Below are 21,811 nucleotides of genomic sequence, written 5' to 3' on the forward strand. Positions count from 1 at the left end.
AAATATTTTGTAGTCTACCTTGAGTGTCAGAAATAAGGCAGTCTGTAAATGAAGTAAATAAGCAGTGTTCCCAGAGAGTATGGATTTCTTCATTCAGGACAGTGTGGACAACTCCAGTCATGTCATGGATCTGTGCAGAAGGAGCAGTTCCCATAATTGCCTTGAATGAGGAAATATTTGAATGCATTTGGATTCCTTGTACTCATCATTGTCTCTGCATAAGCATTGTCTCTGCATTGAATAAAGTCTTATGGCTTTTTGTATGGAATTTAGCAGATTCAACAATTTTGAGACTAGGGACTTTTTAAAAAGCAATTCATAGTTGTAGATCAGTCCTTAAAACATCCTGCTAGCTTTTGCTTAAAAAAACTCCTAGAAAACAAAGTAGGAATACCAGTGACAAGATAGAATGTTTGGAACAGTTTCAGATTTATGCCATAGCTCACACCTTTTGACTTCCAGATCAGGTCTCTCTCATGACAACGTGTTTTTCTAGTTGATATTAAACTAGTTGGTAATAAACTAGGACTGCCATGAGCTCACTGGGTTTCTTTGGGCCAATCACTCATATCAGCTTCACCTACCTCTCACAAGGTCATGAAGACAAAGTGAGGATGGAATGGGAGAATCATATATGCTAATGTTTGCTTCTTGGAGGGAAGGCAGCATAATACCATAACTGGCAGATTTTTTGGATGATTCTCCTTTGTTTTCTGACTGAATGATTTTGGATGATTCTCCTTTGTTTTCTGACTGAACAAGCTGACTGAACATTGAAATTTTGGTCTACATTTCTGTTTAGGTGGATTGCCATTACTCATTGTGCCATCATGTCATAAACTCTTTTAGAATGTTAAAACTACACAAACCCTAGTGATACACTTTTAAAAAAAGACTTAAAACTTATTTCAACATTTTCACTACAGGCAAAAGGAGCATATATCTCCTTTTGCCTTGGTGTAGTGTAGTTGCATTGCTTGGTGTAGTGTAGTAGCTGAGGAACTGAGCTGTGATCCAAAAAGTCACCAATTCTATTATCTCAGCCACAAACTCACAGTGTGATCTTAAACACAGTTATATCCTTCTAAATCCATTGAAGTCAGTGGGCTTAGAAAGGTATAATTCTGCTTTGAATGGCTCTGGAGTTGAGCTAACTGAATCACATGTTGGAAGAGATACCCCAAGGGCCATCAAGTCCAACCCCCTGTAATGCAGGAACACATAATCAAAGCACTCCTGACAGATGACCATCCAGCCTCTGTTTAAAAACCTCCGAAGGGAGACTCCGCCACACTCCAAGGTAGTGCATTCCACTGTTGAACAGCCCTTACTGTCAGGAAGTTTTTCCTGATGTTTAGGTGGAATCTCTTTTCCTTCCCCTTGAACCCATTACTCCTTGTCCTAGTCTCTGGAGCAGCAGAAAACAAGCTTGCTCCCTCACCAACATGACATCCCTTCAAATATCTGAACATGGCTATCATGTCACCTCTTAACCTTCTCTTCACCAAACTAAACATATCCAACTCCCTAAGTCTCTCCTTGTACAGCATGGATTCCAGACCTTTTACCATTTTGGTTGCCCTCCTCTGGGTATAGTATCTTCAGATCTCCTGATGCATTTTCAAACCACTTTCACAACTGTTTGCCAGTGGATTTTGCTATTCCACACAGCTTCAAAGAGCACTGAAAACAGTTTGAAAGTGCATTCTGCATGTGCGGAATGAGCCATAGAACAGTATTTTAAAATGTTTGGATTTTAAATAAATGTAAAATGTTTTTATTGATGAAGTCTTGTTACAGAGTTCTTAGGAGTCATGTCATTTGTTTTCTTTCAGCACTGAAATGTCTGTTCATATGCATTATTAAAACTGATCATCATTTCAATTTTTGGGTAAAATATTTTAAACAATACTTTTGTGCTTTCAACAGGCCATGGTGCTGATGTCAAGTGTGTTGACTGGCATCCAACAAAGGGATTGGTGGTTTCTGGAAGTAAAGATAGTCAACAGCCAATCAAGTTCTGGGATCCAAAGACTGGCCAGAGTCTTGCCACATTGTAGGTTGAGTTGCGGTTGTGTCTGTGCTCTGGTTAACAAACCCTTTTATGATTTAAACATTTTCAGAATTACTGAGTACTGGTCCTTTTCCATTTGTTATTATGGTACAGCTCCTACATTTTGACTTTTTTTCAGTGATCTGTACATACAGTCTTATCAACTTTGGGAAGGGGGTGATTTACTGCCAAATTAATTGTTTTTTTAAAACCTGCATATCTATGAGACTGCCTCTTCCCTTATTGCCCTCCAAGACCCCTGCAGTTCGCGGAGGGGAATCTGTTGGTGGTACCAGGCCCCAAGGATGTCTAGCTGGCATCAACATGGGCCAGGGCTTTTACAGCCCTGGCCACGGCCTCGTGGAACATACTCCCTAGTGACATCCAGGCCCTGCGGAGTCTGTCTCAGTTCTGCAGGGCCTGTAAAACAGAGTTGTTCCGCCGGGCCTTTTCTGCCGGCCCAGCGAGGCATCCCATTTTTTAATATTGCCCCATGGCCTCCGTCTGGGTTTAGCATGCACGTCTGCTCTTTTATGTGTTTACGTAAGTTTTATGCTACCTTGTTAGTAACTGGTTTTAATGGTTATATCTTATATACCGCTTTTATATTGTTGTATTGTTTTATTATACACATGTAAGTCGCCTCAAGTCCTTTGGGGAGATTAGCAGGGTAGAAATGTAAGATATAAATAAATTAATTTAAAAACAGGGTTTTTCCCCCCCGCAAACCTCCTATTTCCCTCAGGTTGGCAGAACCCTAATTAATAACTTTGGTTGGCCCATTGTGTAGATTATTTGCCTGTCTGCATAGACTCTAACTCTTGGCTGTTAGGAATTGGCACTAGTGTTAAGATCTGTAGAATGTTTTTCTGCTGTTGAGAAAAATGTTCAGGTTAATGTAGATTAGTGTTGGTGGATAATGATTACATAGTGATTACCTGGTGATATCCATGGACATCAGGGGTAAAAAATGAGAGTCTCATTTTGCTTGTTCGTAGAAGTAGTAAAGGATGTTATTCCCTTCCTTAGTAATTATGAACTGGTAACTTTCGTTTTTCAAAAGTTCTCATACTACTCATGACATTTTATATTTTTGGATCATTAGCTGCTGAGAAAAAACAGATAGCTTGTGACTTAATCAGATTCTTATCATTTTTTAAAAGTTTAGTTCCTGATGTATTCTGGGAAGGAGTGATAATAGGATTTCTGTTGGTTTGTTGTAGTTCTTTACGTATTCTGTACAGTTACTCTTTACAATCTCTTCTAGACATGCTCATAAAAATACAGTGATGGAGGTCAAGTTGAACCTAAATGGCAATTGGCTACTTACAGCATCCCGTGATCATCTCTGCAAGCTCTTTGATATCCGAAATCTGAAAGAAGAACTTCAGGTCTTCCGGGGTCATAAAAAAGAGGCTACAGGTAAAAAAATAATAATAATAATTACTTCTCTTTTAACTATTTCTGAGCTGGCTGCTTGGATAGTCAAGTTTCTAGAAATCCATTGAAGTTTGCGGAAAGTAACCAGGCTGCTGTCTGTCCCAGTCTTCTTGTGCCTTCTTCTGTACTATACCACTGCTAGATTCAGTCTTCAGCAAAGGCTTATCTGTCCAAAACTGACATGATCATGCATGACATCCTAACTCACCTTTATGAATAAGATCACTGCTTGAACTGCAACAATTGTCAACTGGAAAACATAACTGGACCTTATAGCTAACTTCTAGAGCGACTTCTCCATTTATCAAACTACTTCTTCTCCAAGGCTTCCCATGAGACCTCCTTCTTTAGCAGTTTACTCTGAAGTGTTATACCCTAGTTTCCTTTCTTTTAGTGATGCTTAGTACCTCCAACGTCATTTTTAATCCCTGACCTTGGCCCTTCCTTATTCCCTGCGAGCTTCCCAATTAAATGGAAGACCTAAGATGTCAGTGTGAGTGCGTTGTCATGGTAAACTGATGGTAAAATGTAATTATGTCGTAATAATTATGAATTTCTGCATTATAGCTGTTGCCTGGCATCCTGTTCATGAAGGTCTTTTTGCCAGTGGAGGGTCTGATGGCTCTTTGCTGTTCTGGCATGTTGGGTATGTATCTCAGGCACTGGCCTAATTGCAAATTACAGCTGAGAAGCTCCACTTCATTTTCATCAGTTATTTTAGTAATTTTTAAATATTTTTATCTGATACTTTATAAATGTTTATTACCACCCCCCTTGAATGCCCCTGGTGGGAAGAAAGGCAGTCATATCTGTGAATTACATAAATAATGTTTATCCTTTGAATAACATTTGAGCGTCTTTGTACTATGCTTTGACACTTTCCTCCTTGTATACCTGTAGAAGAAATCTAAGGAAATATGGATTAGTCTGAGCTCTGTAGAATAAGGCTGATTCCACATAGGCAGCAACAGGCTCATGGAACCCATTCCTGCTGCCTCTGCTGCCATTTGCAAGGCAGAGGCAGGGGCTGGGATCCCAGAGGCAGGAGGCAGCACAGTTCACATGGAAACACTGTGTTTTCCTGCAAACCATGCAGCCGAGAATCCCCTCTACCCAAGAATCTACCCCTCCCTAGAATCCCCTCCACCTACCTGCACAACATGGCTGCCACCTATTAGAGTATCTACTCCAATGGTGACTGCCTGGGGAGTCGAGCAGCAGGGGATAGCGATTGAACGCTTCCTGCTTGCCGTGGTTCACATAGGGTTAGGGAAAAAGTTGCTAATTTAAGCATTTTCATTTAACCCAGGTTCTGGCCAATAAAACGGATTAGAGGCATTTGGGGGGCGAGTTCTATGGGAACTCTCTCCCAAACACTTTTTAAAAGGACTGCAATCCGTTTTACTTGGCCCATGCAGAATCATCCAGTGATTATTTTTTCTGGCATCTATAAGGGCTTTTCTTGAAAATGAAATGGAAATAAAAGTGATCTCTTTACAGTGACACGCATGAAAATCATGTATATTTGGTTGTTCTTGTGTCTCTCTCTCCAGCCGCCTTCTGAAAAGAAAAAGACTCCCCTGTAAATTTTTCTGAAATATGTTATTAAGAATTTATACTATTTATAGTGCCAGAATTTACATTGAGCAACATTGTAAATCTTTCATCATTCATTAAGCAATAATCCCTTGTACATCTGTTTAGCTACTATTTTTAATATATTTCAGGGTGGAAAAGGAAGTGGGTGGAATGGAAATGGCACATGAAGGAATGATCTGGAGTCTAGCTTGGCATCCTCTGGGACATATTCTGTGCTCAGGATCAAATGATCACACCAGGTATTCTATTTAATTCGATAATTTGGAATCTTACGACTCAAAGAGCATTTTGCTTTTGTCTGGCAGTGTTAAATTCCAATTCCAAAGCCTTTATTGGCATTATAAATTACAGAGTTAGTAAAAAGGGGCATTTATCTACTAACTGAGACATTAAAACATTAAAATACATCAAAACAACGTTGAACATTCACAACATTCACGCACACATAAAATAATTTAACCGTTACTACTATGTAGGCAATGATTGCGCCTGACCAAATAGTTCCTCAAAAAACTTGCAACATTCTCACATACGAGTTCACAGGAACTGTTGAGTAGAAAATTCATAACAGATGGTAGCCTGACATCGTTTGAGCTCTCTATCAATGGACAGATGTACATAGAGCATAATGACTCGTATATTGGACATTCCAATAGTACATGTTGAACAGTCTCAGCAACGGCCATATTATACTGACATAACCTGTTCTCATATGGAGTGTTATTATACCTGCCAAGAGTCATAGCGTTAGGCAGAGCGTTAAAACGAGCCAAAGTGTACTCTCTGTGTTGTTTGGGATTGCACAGAATGTACAGATAGTTGGCACAATGGTCTGATCGGACAATTCCCAAGGCCTGTGGAGAGCAGCTTTCCCTCCCCTCCTGCACCATTTCCAGTTTCTCTCTTTCAACTAAAACAGATTTAATTTCATTATGAATTCTGATGGCAGACATAGTTTGGAACTGGTCAACTGTTAAGCCCATGTTGTTAAGTTTCTTATCTATGTCAGCCAACCATTTCACAGATGCAGATTCTGGTAAGAGTTGATGTATAAAGCTATTGGGTCTGGGCTCAAAATGAATTTGGGTCCAGTACTTAAATGCTCTTGTCCATGCCATCAATTCCATGCTATGGCAGTGTTAAATTTGTTTCATTGCTGTTGCCCTCAGTATTCACGGGCATGCAGTCACACAAACTCTCTCTGTAGGATGTTTCCAGAGATGAAGTCAAACAATTCTGTCATGGTTCTTGAAAGATTTTAAGTGATACTGTAGAATATTTTCTGGCGTTAGCAGTGATCTAGCTTTTAATGCAGACCCTCTTCTTGTACAATATTTCTACAGAGAGATGCAAATAACCACCGAAGGTAATTTTTCTTTTGCATAGATGAAAAGGAATAGACCATGAATGTAAATTGAATCATTTGCTAGAAGCAGGGCATTTCTAACATGGCAAGTTTATAATACTACTGATTGTCCCAAGAGTAAGCTGAGTGGCGAGAAGGAAGAATGAAATGTACAAAAGTTGCTGCTGGATCTTGAATAAATGTTTAATATGTATAAAGAAGGTTATGGCATGTTGCAATTATTGTACCACAATCATTAATAGTCTAAACTGGTTGTTTATTTAGAAAATTTATATGCCACCAAACCAGAGACCTGCTTGACCCACCTCACAAACCAGTAACATCCATGAAAGCAACCGCATTAAAATTACCAATAGTAAACAAGCCAGGACATACAAATTAATGATACACATGTTAGTTGATGTCACCAAGGATCATAGAATTTCAGCAAGGACCATATCTGCAGGAATTCAAACACTGTTCTGAACTATTATGCAAACATGTACTTCAACTCACTGCATTCTTATTTTCATGGCATTATGTATACTTCTCTCTAGCTGACAGCCTCCTACCACAGTACATATCTCCCCCTTCAGGATACTTGATTATTTTGGAGATTAAGCTGCCGGTCTTTCTGTCTGCCTCTGCTGTGAATTGTTATGCAAATACGTTTTTCAACTTCTGTATTTATACCACCACTATATGGTGGTATAATCACTTACTTTCAAAGCAACAAATATCATTTTTTTTCCTGCTTCCTACCCAAGGTTTTAACAAAGTGAACAGTCATAGTTTTCCACCTCTATTTTGTTTGCAAATGGATTGGTTTTGCTCCTTCATGACTGGTGTGTGAGTGTGGGGGATGACTTCTTGTTAAATACAAAGACTAAACTGTACATCATTAATATAAGTTCTCTCGTTTTGGGTTTTGATATTTTTCCATTATTGCCTTTGCTGCGGAATAAGTTGCTCCTTTCTGTTGTAAAACAGCTTATTATTTAGGCTGCTTTGTCCCATTTGGTGAGTGGCCTCCCACTTCAGTTACCATCGTAGCTTAGCAATCCAATCCTAAACTCTTCTATTCAGAATTCTACTGAAGCCTTCCCAGTGGCGATTGCTCTCAGGAGAGTGGGAGTTACTTTACTTTTATGTAAAGTTAGAAGGTGACAGGCTCTGAGCAATACAAATTCAGCCTACAAATCAACAAAAGATTATATCTCTTAGTTTTATTTTGATAGCAAATTCTGGACCCGTAATCGTCCTGGAGATAAAATGCGAGATCGTTACAATCTGAACCTGCTTCCAGGAATGTCGGAGGATGGAGTGGAATATGGTATATCTACAAGATTTATCCAATATAGCCATTTATACAGAAATAGTGAAAAATTTATTAAACAAACCAAGCAGGCAATTATCTCAAAGTTTCTGTATGTTATAAATGTGTTGTCCTCTTCAAAATGTTATTGTGTCTTCTGCTTGTGTTTTCAGTTCAGTTCTTCAGTCTAGTTAAACCAGTCACTATAGTTGTGTTTTCTTAACTCAGATTAACTACTGTAATCTTTGTCTAGAATCTTAAAACTGTATTTCCCATTTTTCAGGCACATTGTCAAGGCAGTTTAAAATAAAAATTACAACCATCTTTTGACAAACACAAAATACATCTTTTAAAAAATCAAAATTTGTTCTCTTTTTATGACTTTATTCAAAAGTTTTGTTGACAACCATTTGTTATATTTTGGATTTTCTCTTTCTCAAATCCTTGCAGGATTAAAGGAGTCAATTATGAAATAGTTGGTGTTTCAGGAAATAAATTAATGCTCATCTCTGCAGGCTGTTGGATCTTATTTTCAGGACATTACTTCTGCTCTTAGTATAGTTTGCTTGTTGAATGTCAGTTGTTGCAGCCTGACAAATTCTCTGGAGGAGTTCATCCTACCACACAATGACTGAATCCTTGCCCATCAAGGCTTCTTGCTTCTTGCTGAGGGTGATTGCCTGGGTGGTCCAGAAGGACAGAGCAGCCCTTAACCCCATTAAGGAGACAGTTACAAACCTCCTGCAGGAGGTATTATTAGATCCATGTCTGCTCACTTCAAGGAGAGTGCAACTCCACCTGAAACAGATTTACTCCTAATGTTGTCTGGAGAATAACATATTAGTACTGAAAACCACTGAGAGAATCCAGATGTTTTTATGAATTGCCTAGATTTCTGTATTTTCTCATTGCATCCAACTTTTTGCAATAGAAACAAACTGTTTAAAAAACAACCATTGTAACATATTAAGATACTTGACAGCCCAATCCAAAGCCCCCAGCCGTGGAACGCTGTGTTGTTGCGGTGCTGTCCTGCCGCCTCCAGATGCGAAAGGCGAAAAGCAAAAAAGCCTCCCTGCTGTCGAAAAGTCCTCCAATTGTGCTCTATAGCCTTACGCCACCCAAAAGATTGGCATGACGCTTGGTGCCACAATTCCAACAGGCAAAGGCCAGGCAGAAGCTGATTAATGTCAGCTACACCCCTGGCCACACTTTTGGAATGCCCCCATTATGCCAGTGTGAGCCCAGGAGTATCGATGCGGCACTCTGTGCCGTGTCTGCCTACTGTGGAGGGTCATGGTGGCTGCTCTCCAGCAGATTTTCCCCTCTTCAATAAATGCCCTGGAAAGGGCAAATCCATTGGCACAGTCCCACGCCACCTCTATGAGCAGATTCCCCCCGACCCCCAGATTGGACTGTAAGACAGTTAAAACCAAGTCCGGAAAAAGCCTACATGAACCATAAGCCTTACTCTTCCACCTGAACAGAGTCTGAGGAATAGAAGCCTTCTTTTACCATTGTTTGTAGTTGTTACTTGTAAGCTGCCTTGGAAACTTCAAGTTGAGAGTATGTAGGGTATAGAATTTTAAATAAAAATATTACATTACCCAAGGAAGCCCAAGAAATGTGTACTTAATAATCATCAATGTATTTTCCATTTCCAGATGACCTAGAACCTAATAGTCTTGCAGTAATTCCAGGGATGGGAATACCTGAGCAACTGAAGCTAGCCATGGAACAAGAGCAAATGGGTAAAAAAGAAATTTATATTTGAAAGTTCATGTGCCTTGAAGAAGTTGGTGTAGCCCTTTGTCCTTTTGTTTTTATGTCATTTTTAGCTGAAAACCATTATAACCTTTCTGCAAAATATTCTTCTCTGGCACGAAATGGGAATGGAATATTCTGGTGGTTTTACTACTAATGGTACAATTTATTCACCATTTTCAATTATATTGATTATTTTTGTTGAAGGGAAAGATGAGGCAAATGAAATTGAGATGACAATCCCAGGATTGGACTGGGGAATGGAAGAGGTAATGCAAAAGGACCAAAAGAAAGTACCACAAAAAAAAGTTCCCTATGCAAAGCCGATTCCAGCACAGTTTCAACAGGTTAGTTGTTATAGACATCTTTACATTTGAATAACTGATATTATTGCATGAGACTTCTGTTCCTATCAATCAGGCTGTCTGTTGTGTAGCATATTGCCTTATTAGAAAGCAGAATGCCAAATGTGTTCTCATTAAAGAACTGTTGTAGATCAGAAATTCAACAACTTTGACTAGTGTCTTACTAATTCTGCTCTCATAAAGTCTCTAGATAGACAATAACAGTTGTAATGTAAACATACTAAATTTTTCCTGACTATAAAATCAAATTATTAAAATACTTCACTAAAAATAAAAGTTGCAGGAAGAAGAGTATGAGGGAATAGTTACAGGAATGGAAAAATCCAGTGAATTTCAAACTTGTACTCATGAGGAACCATATTTTTAGTAGGGCAAAAGAAAGAAAGATAGGATGTTCTGGGGGTGTTGAATCCAAACTTATTGTTTTGTCAGAGAAAGTTCTTCATTGTGTGGAAGTGCATCTTTAGGTCCATTCTATATATATTTTGTTAATAATATTTTGTTGATAATACTTTGATTGTACACTTTTATTATCATTTTCAGGCTTGGATGCAGAATAAAGTTCCCATCCCCGCACCCACTGAGCCACTGAATGACCGAAAGGAAGATCTTAAACTAGAAGAGAAAAAGAAATCACAGGCAGAGATAGAGCAGGAAATGGCAACCCTTCAATATACTAACCCACAGCTTCTGGAGGTATGTAACATGGCCAGCACATGAGGTGGGGACAGCTGCTGAGGTCCTGGACTTCCTGCAGAACCGACTGCCTCTCCTAATTGCCTGCCCACATGCCCTTCTCCCACTTACTGACATGTGAGTGGTATTGCCACCCACACAGGTGGTGGGTGCACTAAAAGCTCTTTCCATGAAGGACAGGTTACCAGATTTGGCGCTATTATAGACATATATTCTGTCTCACAAAAAGATGTTAATAGATTGTATATTTCTCCGCCACAGAACTCAACATGCCAGACCTTTGTTGTAGAATACTCCAACTGGGTCCTAGTGCCTACCTAGCTCGGCTCCTCCATCCTTTGGAAAGTTTGACAATAGTTGTTCAATGAACTATCAATGCTCCTGCATCAAAGTACTTCTCGTATTTGTTCCAAATTATATTCTAATGCAGAAGCATACAATTTTCCCAACCGCTGCACCTCATCTGATTGTACTAATATCTTTATCAGAGATAGAGTATAAATATAGTCACTGATAATGAGTAGATTTTGTCACCAAACATTGTGGAAAAGATTTCTCCGTTTCTGCCAAATATCTGATTGATGGGTATGAAGTAATGAAGTCAAGTTCTTAGCATGTAATTGCAAATGCAGTTGTGAATGTGACTGCAGATGCAAATGTACTCCAGTCAGATGCATGCAAATGTGCCTTACCCTCCTGTGAGGTGGTCAGAATATATACCCCATTACACAGTTACTCCACACATTGCCACAGAGAGAAGTATATCTTACTATGACATCTCTCTGAAGATGCCAGCCATAGATGTGGGTGAAATGTTAGGAGAAAAAACTACCGTACCACAGCCACACAGAGCGGAAAACCCACAACAGCCAGTTTCTGAACAGTGTTAATATGTATAAGTCATTATAACTAACTGCAAGGAATTGCATGGAAGAGGGGATAGTGAAATTCCTCATTCACTCATCAGTCTTCCTCCCCTCTAGTAGGCCATTGTCCCGTCTTCCTGTTGGTTGGTTTTTTTCCTTTTAGTGGAATGTGAACTACTGTCTGAGTTCTGTGCCATTTAGTGACTGTTGAGACATCATCCAAACTTTTGAAGGGTTTTTTGGGTTTATTTTGTGTTTTTGTTTTTTGATACACACATTACCACGTGTTTCTGCATATCAGAGAAGTTTCTTGAATATTTAGAAATCTGTGAATTGGGGGGAGTTGCTTCTGGTGTTTTCATTCATTGGTAGAAGGCACCTACTTTACTATTAGATGTAGTTTATTATTTTATGGAATCACAGCCACCAGATTCTCAGCCGGTGTTGGCCTTCATATGCATTGCGTTTTTTCCAAGAACCTAAGATGTTGTAATGTATTGGCAAAGTATATGTGCGAATCCAACCAGTGTGGCCTTTTGTAATTAATAGATGGGTTTTATCGTTATGATTGTTGTCATTGTTATTATTTTGCAGCAACTGAAGATTGAGAGGCTTGCACAAAAACAAGCTGAGCAAGGTCAGCCACAACCCCCTGCAGGAGGACCTGTTCATGGACCCCAGCATTTCCCAGGGCAAGGTCCAATGTCTCAGGTGCCTCAGGGCTTTCAGCAGGCCCATCCACCTCAGCAGATGCCAATGAATATGCCTCAAATGGGACCACCAGGGCCACAAGGACAATTCAGACCTCCAGGACTTCAAGGACAAATGGGGCCACAAGGTCCTCCTTTACACCAAGGAGGTAGTGGCCCACAAGGGTTTGGGCCACAAGGACCTCCACAAGGACTACCAAGGCCTCAAGAGCTTCATGGACATCAAGGAATGCAGAGACATCCTGGTCCTCATGGGCCAATGGGGCCTCCAGGACCACCTGGTCCCCAGAGTAATTCTGGACCTCAAGGACACTTAGGTCCACAAGGCCCGCCTGGTCCTCAGAGTCATATAGGACAGCAAGGCCCACCTGGGCCACAAGGCCACTTAGGTCCTCAAGGACCACCTGCTGGTCAAGGACCACCTGGTCCAAGAGGGATGCAAGGTCCTCATGGAGTGCAAGGAGCTCAAGGGATGCAGGGTACTGTATCTCAAGGACCCTTGATGGGACTTAATCCAAGAGGCATGCAGGGACCTCCAGGGCCACGAGAGAACCAAGGGCCTGGTCCACAAGGGATGATGATGGGTCATCCATCACAAGAAATTAGAGGACCTCATGGTTTACTAGGACATGGTCCACAGGAGATGAGGGGTCCCCCACCTCAGGGTTCAATGATGGGGCCTCCACAAGAATTGCGTGGGCCACCCGGTGCACAAGGACAACAGGGACCGCCACAAGGCACTATGGTAGGACCTCAAGGAAACATAGCAGGACCTCAAGGACAGCAGAATCCTTCAAGGGGACCACATCCTTCCCAGGGCCCACCACCTTTCCCTCAGCAGAAAACTCCCTTGCTTGGTGATGGTCCTCGGGCTCCATTCAATCAGGTACAACTGGTAAAAATAGTTCATCCTGGTACATGTTGTCAACAGGACAATAATATCTTTAAAAATATATTATGATTCTTTTCAATTTATAAGCACAAAATTTCCAAAGTTGATTATTATCCCAAATAACTTAGATGAAGCTTTGATTGTACAGCTTCTTGTTCATTGTGGATGATGGCAATGTCAATTATTAAAATACGCTCACAGTAAATCTGAAGCCATGAAGAATATAAAATAGTACTGCATCAAAGATTGCAACAATGTTTTCGATGTAGATTTTTCCCCCCTCATAGTGTAATGGTATCAAGACTAGTCTCTGAGAAACCCATGTTCAAATGCCATGGAAACTTGCTCAGAGACCTTGGGCCAGTTACACACTCTCAGCCTCGATCTTAGCAAGTATTTGGAGACCTCCAAGGAATACCAGGGTTTTCACGCAAAGGCAGGCAACGGCAAACCACTTCTGGAAGTTTTTTGCCTTTAAAAATTCTGCAAAGTTGCCATAAGTCATTAGTGACTTGACAGCACACACGGATGCACTCAGTCCCTACTAACAACCACAGTCCAGAGTGCCATGAAACCCGCTCCTGTCAGCTGGACTTGTGAGTTTTTTATTTCCAAGTTCATCATATTTTTCTGCATCACTACACATACTGCTTTTGAAGACTGGAACATTTGAAAAGGTATTTTTGGTGTGAGAACCTGTGTAAGCTATCCTTTGCACTCACCTCAAGCCATATTGAAATCATAGCCCATGCGGTTCTAATGTTAAGATGTTCTTAGGTTTTAGTGTTACCAGATTTTTGTGCATCAGTTGTGCCCACATTATGTTGAGATGGAGTATAGCATGGACTGTATTATCGAAGGCTTTCACAGCCAGATTCAACTGGTTGTTGTGGGCTTTCCGGGCTGTGTGGCCATGGTCTGATCACAGACACAGCCCAGAAAGTCACAACAACCTGCAGAGGGGCTATTGTGAATGCTTCCTTGTGCATGTTCACAACTCTTCCAAGGTGCTGTGGTGCATTTCTTGTTCTAACCCTTAGTAAAGAGTTAGGCATGTACTATTCTGAATGTCTTGGATTACCAAAATTGTTGTGAGTTCTGGTTTGTTCGTTTTTAAAGGAGATTTAATTCTTCAAAATCCTTATGATTCATTTGTCAGTGCAAGCTCTGTAGCATTTCAAGGGAGCGGAGGAAGAACTGCAAAATGCTCTAGGATTCTCTAGATTTTTTAATGAGTTTGTGTGTAGAATGACTAGATGTAAAGAAGAGAAAATGTTCCACTGTTTTCAAGAAGTTAAAACTTTTCTACATGCTTCTTGGGGCTTGTCTGTTCTGAGACCCATCCTGGGATTTTGCTTTCCCTATACAGCCTGCTCTCCTATGTAAGAAAGGACAGCCAAACATATTGTGAATATCCCTTCTGTGAATGTCGCTGCTCACTCAAGATCGATCAGGATGCATACTTGGGGATAAGGGGCAAGGTCCTGGACCGGTGGTTTTCTGCTAGAGTAGGCTGTTGTAAGGCCTGCTTAGACTTTCTCGAATTGTTCAGTTTGTTTGTTCTATTAGTTCTAGTTAAACTTGTCTCCAAAACTGGGAGTCAACTCAAATCTGGAAAGGGGATTTTTAACATTGTTTGGCTTTGCTTCCTTAGTCCAAGGAGAGCTAATGTATCCTTCCTGCTGTCCTGCCTGCTAAGAAATTTTTTCACAATAAGCTGAGCTTTCTATTTCATTAACTCCTCTTTTATATTGAACTTGCAGGAAGGACAGAATGCAGGTCCTCCACCATTGTTACCAGGATTGGGGCAGCATGGAGGGCCAGGCCGTCATGGCACTCATAATCAAGGACCTGGTCCTAATAAAGGTAATTAAACTCACTTCTCACTTACAGTAAAAAAACTTTACACTCCATGCCAAACAAGCCTGGACAATAACTAAATAAATTTTCTGTGCTGTGGGAGGGGAATAGTGCGTAGGCTACATAAGGCGGGTATGTGTTGATACTGAATTGAACCTTGGCTTTTGGCCCTTTTAGGTCAACACTCCTAACAACACAGAAAATACATGCATGTTATTAAAGCACTGAAACTAAAATTTGTGGTTAAATGATTATAAAACAACAAAATACTCCCGTAAATGGCATGCTGATATCTTGCTGAAGTAACAAGTGATTTAGCTGATTGATTCCCATGGTTTCTGAAAGTTTGCATATTAAACTATCACACTCTAGGGCCCTTTCCACACGGGCCAAAAGCTGCGGCGGCAGGCCAGTAAAACACCGTCTTGGCGGGGACTGTTCGCACAGCCACCGCTGCCAAATCGCTGCAGTGGCGCTCGGTTCCTGCCAAAACGGTGTTTTTGCAAACGCCGGCTTCCATTCGGTGCCATGCGAATGGCACCGGGTGGAAGCCGGTGTTTCTACCCCGGCCCTTCCAAACACTGCTTACCTCCGGTCGCCTTCTGTTGCGTTGTGCAGGCCAGGAGACACGCCCCCCTGGCCTCATTCTCCAGGGTTGTTGCTCTGGCCGGGGGAGGGCGTGTCTCCTGGCCTCCACAACACGACAAGGCAACGGGAGGTAAGCAGCGTTTGGGAGCGGCACAACCTGTGTGAAGGCTGCGCCGCTGGTGCAGCTTCCAGCGGGACCGTCCATGCGAATGGTCCCACGAGGGTGCGCTGGCATAAACTATGCCGACGCACACACCCCTCAGCACCCATGCGGAAAGGACCAAGCACTGGTGCTCTGAGATACCTTGGGCCCAGGGTGTTTCAGTTAGTAACTTTGAATTTATACTGTTCACCGCCCTGAGCCCTGTTGGGATAGGGCGGTATATTAAATCTTCTTCTTCTTCTTCTTCTTCTTCTTCTTCTTCTTCTTCTTCTTATTATTATTATTATTATTATTATTATTATTATTATTATTATTATTATTATTATTATTATTATTATTATTGATGATGATGATGATGATGATGATGATGATGATGATGATGATAATAATAATAATAATAATAATAATAATAATAATAATAATAATAATAATAATAATAATTGTGATCAGAATCAGATCAGTAGCTGATCCAGCGCTTTCAGTAGTGGAGTTATATGTTACAGATAAGTAGCTCTTACCGGTAGTTGGACGTATGAATTCTGAGCCATGATGATTTTGACTGACCAGCTGAAGTTCCTCAAATCATATTCAAGTACGGCCTTTCATAAAGTGCATTATTCGAATACTCTGTGGAAGTTATCGTGGCATGTTAAGTGGTGGCTGCAAAATGCCAGTATTCCAGAAGAGACCAAAATTGGTAAAAACACCTCTAGCTGACAACTAACTTTGCAGATGTTGTATGCATGCTATGTTGGTTGATATAAATAGGTGAATGCATGAAAAGACAATCAGCTGAAATTTCACATTTGAAAGAATGAAATTGCTTCTGTTAATGAACAGGAAGGCAATGAATATCTACAAGGTCCAGTATGAACAGAATAATAAAAGAACAAAATTAGTTTTAAAATAACTTTTGCTCAAGCAGATTCTTGCAGTGGAATGCATATGAAGAGTTGAAGTAATCTCTCAGGGAAGTAATGAGCCTGAAAACTCAGATGATGGCCTAAATGGTAATAAAGTACACTGTAGGAAATGATTAACCTTCAATATAGTTTTTTGTCTAGAAAATGGAACATTCTGAGACTAGTAATGAATTATTTTCAAAGATTTATTACTAAGAGAAAGTTGTTTTGTGTTTGTCAAGGTGATTCTCGTGGTCCACCAAACCATCACATGGCTCCTCTCTCAGAAAGAAGACATGATCAGAATAGTGGTGGTCCTGATCATGGCCCTGAGAGGGGTCCCTTTCGAGGAGGCCAAGACTGGGGTGATGGTAGAGACAGTAGAGGTATGCAAGACAGACGAGGACCTCATCCAGATTTCCATGATGATTTTGACCGACCAGATGAATTTCGTGATGACTTTCATCCAGACAAGAGATTTGGCCACCGCTTACGTGAATTTGAGGGAAGGGGAGGCCCGTCCCAAGAAGACAAATGGAGACGTGGAGGTCCAGGCCCTCCTTTCCCCCCTGATCACAGAGAATTTAGTGAAGGAGAGGGCCGGGGTCCAAATCGTGGATCTTCTGGACCTTGGGATGGACGGAGACCTTCAGATGAGCGATTTCCTCATGACCCTGAAGATACACGGTACCGGGGAAGAAGGGATGAAAGGTAAGACTGATTTTATTAACTGAAACAGATCTATCCTATTTCATAATGTATTAATTGCAGATAGATAAACATGTATATCTTTATGAAAACATTTTTATTTACAAGTCCATCAAATGATCTGTTGTTAATGATCTATTTTTTCCTCTGCATCGTGACCCTGGAACTCTTTGGTGGTCTCTTAGCCTCTAGATCTGACAAGATTAGGCTTGTTTGGGCCATCCAAATCAACATGCAAATGTATATAGCGATGAAGAGAGAGAAGTTAGTAGCTTCTTGGGTTCTCTCCAAAGCAGCCTTAGCTGTGATCAAGAATCTTGGTCATTTCCAGTGTCCTTTTTTATTTTGCTGTATTATGAGCAATTTGCCCTGTGGGATTGGGTGCTCTAGAAACTTAATAATGAGGCCCACAAAATAATTTCATAGGGTTGGATTCACCCACCATTTCTTCTTGTGAAAAAGATGGAGGGGGGTCCCTTTGACCACCCAAAATAAAAGCTATCATCAAACCTTTATGTATAAAGCTGATGTAGGACGGGCTTTAGTAGGGAGGAGAATTGGATGAAACAGTTGGCTGAATCAAACCAATGGTTTGTATCCTCGCCTCTTTCTCTTGCTTCCTTAGTATGACCTAGCTAATGAAATACATGCATTAAAGCAGGTTTCTGAGCTTATTATTTCCTTACTTGAATTAGAAGAAGGTGTAAATGAGACATGCATACAGATTTTCACTCCTTTGAAAGCAAAGTAATCCAAATGGAATCTGCACAATTAACTGCACACCAATTTATTCCCACTCTAGCTCAGATGATCCACACTTCCCATGCAGATACCCTTATTTGGATCCTCTCTCTGCTCAGTATATGGGCACTTTTGTGATTTTGAGATAGGGTAGAGGATAGAATGGCTACTAGGAGAGGCATTACCAGTCATAAAATGGCTTCCATGAGGGGCGGGTGTGTGTGTGTGAATGACTAAATGATGGGTGATTGTAAGGCTTCTATGATAGAGGCAGCTATTTCCAAATGTACACTCCTTTCAGACCCTAAAGTGAAGCCTCCTGGAGTCCTTCGAAACATCTGTGACTCTAGTGAGGTATAGGAAAGTCAAGGACTGACTCTTTGCTTTGGGAAGAGGTGTTTGTGGAAGAAGCAGGTGATTAGTAGGAAACACACTGATGAGCATCATGACTCCATGTTGGGGAACATTGACACAGTTTCTCCACTCTTTCTGTAGCTGAACTTTTCAACATACAATCAACCGTTTCTCAGGTTTATATAATTTCCGAACTTTGCAAATACTTTGGGGTGATCAATACTTAGTGCCAGTACTATATAAACATAAGCAAATCTATTTGAGTTTCAGACATGTTGAATTATGAAATTCCATTTTAGCTTGAATAGGTGCATCACTAATTCATTTATCAAAACTAGCACACAAGGTTAGAATGTTTTGTTCATCTATGGAAAAAGAATATGTGAATTAATATAATCATTAATATAATCCTTTTTATTAATTACCCCTCTCTCATTAAATATTATGCAAGTTCAATCATCATTATCCTCAACTTTGATCTCACAGTCAACATAAAAAACAAAATGTAATAATTTAAGTTCGGGTTACAAATTCCAGTTCTGATAGGGCCTCATGTTTTATTGATTGATGGCATATAGTAGGAGGCCAGTCAATTGTCTTGGGTATCTGACCAGAGTCAAATGCTCCATGAGGTGAAGAGTGCTGCTGTATGAGTGATGGCCTATTTTATTACTGCATCATATAGTCCTCTGACAGCAAAAACCCTTGTTTCTAAGCCCTTCCAAAATCAGGGTCACACATGTGAGCACCCTTCATTTAAAAGTAGGTACTTTCTGCTTGAAACCCTGCTCAGCACTTCCACCCTAACCCCTCCCTTCCCTCCCCCTCCTCCCCAGGGTGGGTAAGCCACAACAAGATGATGGGCCCCCTCCCCTTCCCCTCTAGAGTCCTTGTTTGTGCCTTCTAAACACAAAAAGGATGTAGAAGAATGTGTGAGTAAATACATGAATGTGGCTAGCACATTTACAATTGTCTATGAGTCAGAACTACTTCTGAATCCATTGCATTTACTATGGGAAAGCAAAATTTCCATGTGACCTGGCATTATGCTTTTAAAAGGGTTTGTGCTCTGGCGTTTTCTAGAGAATAGGAAGAGCGCCCCCCCCCCCCCCCGGATTAGTCTAGTGACTTTAAATTCATGACTGTTATTTGATAATATTTGGCTGGTTGTCCTGGTTTGTTGTAGCAATTGTAGATGTTATTTTTAAAAAGGGCTACACTTTTTTTACATTTGAATTTTTGGTTTGAGCCATTGCCTTCTAAACATGAAGTTCTATATAACCCAAGTGTATGTGTTGTTGTTTTTTTGGTGCAGTTTCCGGAGAGGTACACCTTCAAGGCATGAGAGCCGTGGACCCAGGGGGAGAGACAGTTTTCCTGGGCCTGATGACTTTGTGCCAGAAGATAATTTTGACTCGTCAGAGGAGAATAAAAGAGGAAGAGATCATGGTGTCCGGGCACGAGGTCGAGGTGCTCCAAGAGGTAAGGAAACATACTTTCTTGCTATAAATGTACAATTTCATGCCTAGTACATAATGCAGCTGGGATTTTTGTTGGTGTAACTTTCACATTTATGTATGTTGTTATGCAGGAGGTCGAAAAGGTTTGCTTCCCACTCCAGATGAGTTTCCACACTTTGAAGGAAGTCGAATGGATGGAAATCGAGACCCAGGTGAAATTTGATTAATTATACAAGAGTGGCCAGTGTCTAATGTTGGTTATTCTGTCGCACATTCACCTTAGCAGCAGCTTTCACTTCTCAATTTGCTGGTCTTCATACACTAAAAATGCTTGGGGCCATCCATGACTGCTGACCTGGATAGTTCAGGATACCCTGATCTCATCAGCTTTCGGAAGTTAAGCAGCGTCAGCCCTAGCTAGTATTTGGAAGGGGGACCGCCAGGGAATACCAGGTGGAATCCCCACAGTCATTTAATCGTGTGATACTCACGCAAAATACCCAGGTTTCAGCATGAACTCCCCACTTCCTGATCACCATGACTGGACAGAAAGGAAGGATATAAAAGTTGAGAATAAATAAAATAAATCTAAAATAAAATAAACCCATATGTCCCAAATCGGTCTCTGCGCTCAGCAGAGGCCAATTTACTGGTGATCCCTGGCCCTTCAATGATGCGGCTGGCCTCCACCCGGGCCAGAGCCTTTACAGCTCTGGCCCCGGCCTGGTGGAACGCTCTTCCTCCAGCTGTCCGGGCCCTGCGGGATCTTACTGAGTTCCGCAGGGCCTGCAAGACTGAGCTGTTCCGCCAGGCCTTTGGGGAGACTAGCCGCTGAGGGGCCCTCCCTCCTTATAATATCAAATGGATCCTGCCGCCCCTTCCCTCTGGTTTTAAAGGGGATTTGATAGTAGCCACCATCTTTTATGTGGATTTTAATAATGCTGCATTAATGGGGTGGGTTTATTTTATTAGAGCCTATATTATTTGATACTGAACAGATTTTAAAGTTGACATATGTGCTCTATTTTATTGTTCACCGCTCTGAGCCCTCCGGGGGAGGGCGGTATATAAACCTAACCAATAAATAAATAAATAAATAAATAAAATAAAAACTTTGCTAGATTTTTATCTTAGCATTTTTGTGAATACAAGATTAAAAAAAACAGTAGTAGTAAAGACTATCATAACCTGTGTCTCCCTTCTTTTATGCTGTTTTTATTACTAACACGTATATGAAACTACAGATCCTAAACCTGGCTTGCTTTTCCTGTCTTAGTCTGTCGGTAGACCATCTGTGTTAGATCCCTCCAAGAAGCTTCTCCAACATCCCTTCCAAGACTCTCAGTCCTTGTTATCACTCCCTGCACCATGAGTCTGACAGCTATTTCATCTCACCTTTCTGAGAAATTGTGAGCCCTCTGCAATATGCATTATGTTTTACTCATCTTCATCCCGTCCTTGCCCAACTATTGGTACTGCATGATTCAGTTCTCCTCTCCTACAAGTACATGCTCACATTCTTAACCTTCCAAGACCTAGAATTTATTGATCTTGCTATAAGCCCCCTCCCCTAAGAAATGTGCCCACAGCCTGTTTTCTGGCATCTCTGATGCTTTCTGATGAAGGTAGAGAAGGCAGCCCGGGAGGTGAGGAATATTTGCACCAGCATACATTGTGAAATTTTATTTCCTCCCAAAGGGTTCTGCCTGCCTAATAACATATTTTAACAGTAATTCTTTTTATGTGTTGCAACATGTTCAGGCCCTCGCCAGGATCACCCTCCTCACGATGGTCACTCTCCTGCAAGTCGAGAACGTTCTTCCTCAATTCAGGGGATGGACATGGCCTCATTGCCCCCTCGCAAGCGTCCTTGGCATGATGGACCGGGAACCTCTGAGCACAGAGACATGGACCATATCCAAGGAGGACCTCCAGAGGAGAGAGGAAAGGGTAAGAAGCATTCCTTGAAAAATGAGAGCATTTCTTCTAG

The 21,811-nt window shown here is 41.0% G+C and overlaps 1 protein-coding gene across 3 annotated transcripts in view; it reads left to right on the top strand.

Annotated features, from left to right (window-relative positions):
* The window catches only part of WDR33 (WD repeat domain 33), a 65,803-nt gene that overhangs the window by 41,910 nt on the left and 2,082 nt on the right, over window positions 1–21,811 (top strand). For 2 of the 3 annotated variants that reach the window (XM_048505037.1, XM_048505038.1), the window contains exons 9-22: window positions 1,930–2,056; window positions 3,321–3,475; window positions 4,061–4,139; window positions 5,221–5,331; window positions 7,676–7,770; window positions 9,417–9,503; window positions 9,721–9,863; window positions 10,425–10,577; window positions 12,038–13,039; window positions 14,809–14,911; window positions 16,801–17,269; window positions 19,677–19,843; window positions 19,953–20,033; window positions 21,583–21,771. In XM_048505037.1, the coding sequence (XP_048360994.1) occupies window positions 1,930–2,056; window positions 3,321–3,475; window positions 4,061–4,139; window positions 5,221–5,331; window positions 7,676–7,770; window positions 9,417–9,503; window positions 9,721–9,863; window positions 10,425–10,577; window positions 12,038–13,039; window positions 14,809–14,911; window positions 16,801–17,269; window positions 19,677–19,843; window positions 19,953–20,033; window positions 21,583–21,771 (2,961 nt within the window). The remainder of the gene's footprint in view (window positions 1–1,929; window positions 2,057–3,320; window positions 3,476–4,060; window positions 4,140–5,220; window positions 5,332–7,675; window positions 7,771–9,416; window positions 9,504–9,720; window positions 9,864–10,424; window positions 10,578–12,037; window positions 13,040–14,808; window positions 14,912–16,800; window positions 17,270–19,676; window positions 19,844–19,952; window positions 20,034–21,582; window positions 21,772–21,811) is intronic. The other variant, XM_048505040.1, reaches the window with a different exon arrangement.

The sequence above is a fragment of the Sphaerodactylus townsendi genome, linkage group LG08 (genome assembly GCF_021028975.2).
Source record: "Sphaerodactylus townsendi isolate TG3544 linkage group LG08, MPM_Stown_v2.3, whole genome shotgun sequence".
NCBI classification, from domain to species: Eukaryota; Metazoa; Chordata; class Lepidosauria; order Squamata; family Sphaerodactylidae; genus Sphaerodactylus; species Sphaerodactylus townsendi.